General features: G+C 30.4%; 1 protein-coding gene across 1 annotated transcript; it reads right to left on the reverse strand.

The window, feature by feature from the left end:
• Window positions 1-2,083: 2,083 nt before the first annotated feature.
• Window positions 2,084-4,693, reverse strand: LOC110650600 (protein RGF1 INDUCIBLE TRANSCRIPTION FACTOR 1). The gene is made up of 4 exons (XM_058133213.1): window positions 4,312-4,693; window positions 3,875-4,072; window positions 3,105-3,320; window positions 2,084-2,648 (listed from the first exon to the last, which is right to left on the reverse strand). The coding sequence occupies exons 1-4, from the start codon at window positions 4,312-4,314 to the stop codon at window positions 2,406-2,408; spliced, it is 660 nt and encodes a 219-aa protein (XP_057989196.1). The 5' UTR covers window positions 4,315-4,693; the 3' UTR covers window positions 2,084-2,405.
• Window positions 4,694-6,514: the final 1,821 nt, after the last annotated feature.

Raw genomic sequence — 6,514 nt, forward strand, 5'->3', positions numbered from 1 at the left:
TATCATATCCTTGGGGAGGTAGATAAACACTTTATCATCAAAAAAACCATGCAAAAAGGCATTGTCAATGTCAAGTTGAAATATTAGCCAACATTTAGCAGTAGAAAGGGCAGTGAAAATTCTGACAATTCCCATTTTAGCCGCTGGGGAAAATATATCCTTATAATCAATCCTCTCAAATTGATTGTAACCTTTAGCAACTAACCTAGCCTTAAACCTCTCCACTTCACCAGCAGGCTTAAACTTGACCTTATATACCCATTTTGAACCAATAGGTTTCTTTCCTTTAGGAAGATCAGTTGACACCCAAGTTTGATTTTTCTCAAGGGCTTGCAACTCTTGTTGCATGGACTTAACCCACCTAGCATTTGTTGATGGTTGAAAATATGTGGTTGGCTCAAAAATAGTTGACACATTGTACATGGAAGGATGAAAAACAATAGAGGTGGGGAGCATGCCTGAGGTGGACTGAACTGATGCAGCAGTAGAGGAGGGTCTCACTGCCATGTATACAAAATTATTTAACCAAACAGGTTTGGATTTTTTTTCTAGTAGATTTTCTTACAACAAGTGGAGTGATAGAAGGAGTAGGAATAGCAAAAGATTGTGGACCTATAGATAAAGAATTAGATCCTGGAAGCAAAAGTGAAGAAATTGAAGGATGCTTAGAAAAGATAGGAGGATGCTGTGAAAATAAATTGTGAAATGAATTGGAATTTGAAATGAAATTAGAAGTGAAGTAGAATCTGAAATGACAACTATTCAATTAAATGTACAAATATGAACAATTATCGAAGTTGTAGAAATATAAAATTTTTTCCAGTTAATTAAATTATTAGCTTAATAAATGGTAATTGGCAAATTAAATTATTTGGTTAGTTAAATTTAATTATTAATTAATTTATTTTTTTGATTAATCAAATTATTTAAATGTCGCTAAAATATTTGATTATTAATTAATTTCATCTTTTATCTTTAAAGATAAGTAATGATGTATTCAGATTCAATTAAATTATGCCAAGTGGACCAATAAAATTAAAAGAAGAATTCTACACGCATTGGATGATCTCCTAAAAGTCTATAAACAGAGGAGGCTGTCTCTCCATTTTGAAGACATAATTGCACAATCTCAAAAGCTCTCAACAACTCAAATCTTGAAGTTCTCTTTAAATTGTGCAAAATCAAGACCTTCTTCTCCTTCACTGAGGATTAAAGGAAATATGGATATTGGCACACGCTCATACGATAATCAAATATTAAAGGTTGCAATAGGAAGAAAATATGGATATGAGTTTGCAAAATTAAGGATTCCATATCTGAGAAATCTGCAAGATTAAGCGTTGCAATAATAGAAGAATTAAGGAAAGACATTAAAAAAAATCGTAGAAAAAGAAGAATAAGGTAAAAACATGGTAAGAACGAGTTATGGGAGATATGAGAAAGATGTTGACATGAGAACATGGTTAGAGCGAAATAAGAAATACATTTGAAAATATATTTATAAAAACTTTGAAAATAATATAGAAAATTTTGAGTCAATTCAGTTTGTTTAATTTTTTTTTATTGAATTAACTACATCTAACAAAAAAAAACTAGAATTTACAAAAGAAAAAAAAATTAATCAAATCGAAACCTAAAATAAAAAAAGTAAATAAATTCAATTTAATTTAAAAGCAACTCACCCCTACTTAGAATATCCCGCATGATTGGATTAAATCATATAAAAAATGTCTTCAAGCAAACATTTTCACCATAATCGCATCATTTTATAAAGGGCTTAAATAAAGAAGATATTAGATCAAAGAGAGAGAATGAGTGTGGAAAGAACTGTTTTTTATAGTGTCCCACATGAGCAACTTTGACCACGGGCCACCACACACACGTTACACAGGGGGGCGGCTTACCAACTTTTATGATTCTGAGAATCACGACACAAGTTGGATTCCTGCAACCAATTAAGCTTCAACACGTATTAAGGCAGACCGACCAATGTTAGAACTGAATCCGCACGTGTCAGAACCCACTAAACACGGCAGCCATAAAAATGAAAAAAAAAAAAGGGAAACAACATTACACACACACATATAAAATCTCTTATTTTATAACCACTCTAAAAACACGACTAATATTTACAATTTTTTAACAAAACTTATGTATAATCACTCTAAAAGCCAAACTAATTTCCTTTTACGATACAAGGGCTACTTCTTATTATTTGCCAGCCAGTCCACATATTTTATCTTATTGTCCTTTTCTCCAACTTTGACACTTCTATTTTCTGCTGCTGCTGCTTCTATGTACATGCTAGAAAGCACTAAACCTCCCATGCTGGTCCAAGGGGGCTGCAGCATTGGGTTGGTATATCAGGTGATTGCATAATTGATCAAAAGCACTATAGGCTATAGCTAGTATTCTATGCTTAGTCCTCCCATTGGGGCGCGGTGGGGGATTCCCTTTCTTCGCTTGGCAGTTTGGTAACTGACCAAAGTTGGAGGAGGTGTGGAGGGAGAGAAGCTTTGCGCTTTGTCGTTGTTGCTATTGTTCTTGTATCGGCCATGGCTGCTGCTGCTGTAAGAGTCCTCTGAATCTGACATCATTGCTTTCTGTTGTTTCTTCTTCTTCTGAAAATTCTTTGATGTCCCAACAACCTGCAATCGATGATCACAATGATTATTAAGAGAAATTCTAGAGAAATATGCAACCAAGCACAAGTTCACCATAATATGCAAATAATAACGACTAATCAGACCATTTCAATGATAACTACTGAAAAATATTATTAACCCCACAAAATATTTGCAATCCAATAAGAAAGGAGAGTCAGTCCGATTAAAATTCCTCACGTTTGTAACAACTTTGGTTGATAAGAAAATAGTGGATAAAATAGACTGAGTTTTCAGTAGATACTGTAGCTCCTCATAAAAGTCAAACTGACTTTAACCACATAAATGAATAAACACACAAAAGTTGAACTTTCCATACCCTTGAAGAAAAAGAAAGAGAACATAATGGTCTAAATTCCCCTTTTCACTCCACATTTACAGCATTTTTCTCAGCAAACAAACAGAAAAAAGAATAAACAAATGGCGGAAATGAGATGATACCTTGCAGCCAAGGGAGCAGAAACGGAAGGAATCAAGAAGGCTGCGATCGCAAACCTCGCAGGTGTTGGTGACACCTTTGCCAGGCCTAGGCTGAGGCCTTTCATTCAAGAAAACAACCCTCGCACTGTTGATTACATAAGTCTGGACACCAGATATGTCCAGCACCTTCTGTATCTCAGATACCCTTATCACATCATGGTATGAGGACCTCCTTATCTGTTATTCACAAAGAAAATTAAAGTGTCAGACCATGCCAAATTCATGAATACAAACTAATTTCAAAAATGGAGAAATCCCATATGAATTGTGTGGTAAGAATATTGCTGACGAATGAAACATCCGAGCTTTTTAAAGAAATGAAATTTACTTGAATTAATGGTGAATGACCTGTCTGGAAAATGAGAAAAATTAAGGAAACAGAAAAAGCTTGATTCTGGTAAAGTATGAGCTATACTCAAATTCAGATTGAGCTGTTCTCCATTATATGAAAACCAAAATAGAGAAACTCATTTTCACTCCAGAGCTAAAAAAGTACGTCACAGAAGGGAAGGAAAACAACTCAACACATTGATTCCAAATGCCATAAAAGGATTGAAAAACAGAGGATTCCTTATCACAAAAAAAGCACCAAAAAAAAAAAATCTGCGAGAATGATTGAGAAATCCAGAGCCCATATAGGGGGAAAAAATTTTAACAGGTACTAATAAAACCCAGATGCCAAAATGGGTTTGGACTCGAGATATGATTGAATTTATTGACAATTACTTCACCTGAATTGCGCGGTGGTCCTTATGGTAGGCTAGGCAGAGGGAACAGAGAGCGCCATTCATGCAATCCAAGCAATACATATTGCATTCACTCTTGTGGGAATCAGCATGCAACTTGCATTGAACAAAGAAGCTCTCCTTTAACAAAGGCCTTAGCCATTGCGGCCACCTGTTGTCGTCGTCCTCAGGTCCTCCAGCACCCTACACAGAACAATAAAAAACCATGAAGTAAACTCAATAGAACCGAAACATATACAAAAGACCATTGATTTGCATCAGGTCAAGCAGACTTTAAATGGTAAAAATAAAGAAATTGAAGGCCATTGAATCAATTCAAAAGAAAACAAAAAGCTGCATTCAAGCAAACAAAGAATATTGTTTCAAAATCAAGTAAAGCAAAATCCAGATAAAAAATTAAATAAAAAAATGCTCCTTGATACCATGATTCTCCTGTTTCTAGGCTTGATAGTGGTTTCCTGATTTTCGATTGCCAGCTTGAATAAAGCTTATGAAAAACAGAGCACTCTGCTTCTATTGAGTAAAGGCGTGTGTTTTGCTCCTAATGAGAGAGAATGTAAAGCTATATAATAACTTCAAAGAAAGAAAAGGCTTTGGAGAATTCAAGGTAGCTGCAAGAGAAAATGGAGTTCTTCTATAAAGAGAAGCAGCAATGCAAGAGACTTGGAGAGATAGAGAGAGAGAGAGAGAGAGTGGAGGTCGTTCTTATCCTGAACAAGTCTACACAAAACTCCGAACCCAAATCCGAACCCAAACCTAAGTAACGAAAGATGCGTTGAATGCAAGGAACCTACCTCTGCCACCCTTTCCATTCAATTTCGTTTTCATTTTCATTGCATTTGCGCAATCTCTCTCTTCTCCTTGGTCTTATCGTAGTTTCGTCCTATTTTCTTATTTATCATTTAAGGCTTTTATTTTATTGCCATTCATTATTGGGGATTAAATTAACAATTTATTTGGGATATTTAATTTGATTAGTCAATATTGATTTTGAACATTTTCATTATTGTATTCGCCTCTGAAATAGATTCAGTGTGCCTTCTTTGTCGTGGATTCACATCTCATCTCATCTCATCTCATGTTTTTTATTTTTTATTTGCAAATTTAGAATTCTACATTCCTTATCTTAAAATTTATTAATTTTTATCTGTCATTTATTAAAAATTATTTTTATCATAATTATTTATTATTTTAAAATAGTAAAATATATTAATTAATTTTTATTTTTTAATCATAATAATTATTTTTATAATTTTTATAAAATAATTTATTATAATTTAAATAATTTAATTATTTTCTTAATCATCATTAAAAATTTTAAATGACATATACAAATAGACAAAGGATAATTACGTAATGATTGGCGTAATTCTTATGAAATTTAAAATCTCAAGTAATTCTCCAACTATTACGATATCGTTAATACAAAATGACATTGCAAGTGTGGAAATTAATATATTTTAACTATAAAATTATAAAATAATATTGTCAAATAATTCTTTTAATAATATACAAAATAATAAATTTTTTAAAAGCATTTTGTCTAATTCTTAACCTCAAATTCAAATGCCACTTAATGGTCATTCTTGTCAATGTTAGCTTGTTACACGTACTTGTTGTGGGGAAACAAACTCTAGATATTCAAAATGAATTTATTTTTTTAAAATATATAATTGACTTTAATTGAGTTTCATATTTAAAATTTTTATAATTTTAAAAATAATTTTAATATTATTAAATTGAAAATTATTAATTAAAATAAATATATTATTTAATATAACAATATGAATAATTGATATTTTTTATCAAACAAATAATAATCAACTAACTATCAATCAACCGCTTAATTATTCGTAATGGTTGTCAATTTATTATTTGCTAAACTAATTAAATAGATCCATAATCTATTGATAAAAAAATTATATTTTATTAGCAAAATGAAAATAAAAAAATATTTTTCTAACTTCGTTGAATAAGATTGGTTTTTTTTGTTTTTTTTTTAAAACAAGATTAGTTAATTGGAAAGTAGATTTGTTGTTCACTTTATTGATTATAGTTTAAATTTTAATTATTTAAATCATAATTTTTTTATAATTTTAAAAAATTATCTAATATTTTTATTTTTAAAAAATTATATTTAATTTTTATTAACTATTTAGTCTCATAATTATTTTTTATATTTATACTATCATAATCTTCTCTCTCTTATTTCTCTCTTAATCTCTCTTATTTCTTTTCGTCTCTCTATATTTCTTTTCTTTTGCACCTACACACTTCTACTCTTATTCTCTTTTTGCTTTTATCTTTTGATAAAAATAGTAAAAATTGTCTATTTAAAAAAGTTAATACTCCAGAAATTAGATAAAAATGCTTGAATAATTTAAAAAAAATTATAAATTCAAATATAGTCTCCATATAGTAAACTTTTTGTTTTTATTTAAGAATATGTGTTTTAAAATATTATATTTTTCAAAATAAAAGAATCAACTAATTAGTTCAACTAAAATAGAAAGACTAAATAGTAATATTTTTTTAAATATAAAAATTAATTAATTAATATTCTTACAATGAAAATTAAATGACAGTTTAATTAGCATTGATTGAAAAAAAAATTGATAAGAAAGG

Source organism: Hevea brasiliensis, chromosome 14 (genome assembly GCF_030052815.1).
Source record: "Hevea brasiliensis isolate MT/VB/25A 57/8 chromosome 14, ASM3005281v1, whole genome shotgun sequence".
NCBI lineage: Eukaryota > Viridiplantae > Streptophyta > Magnoliopsida > Malpighiales > Euphorbiaceae > Hevea > Hevea brasiliensis.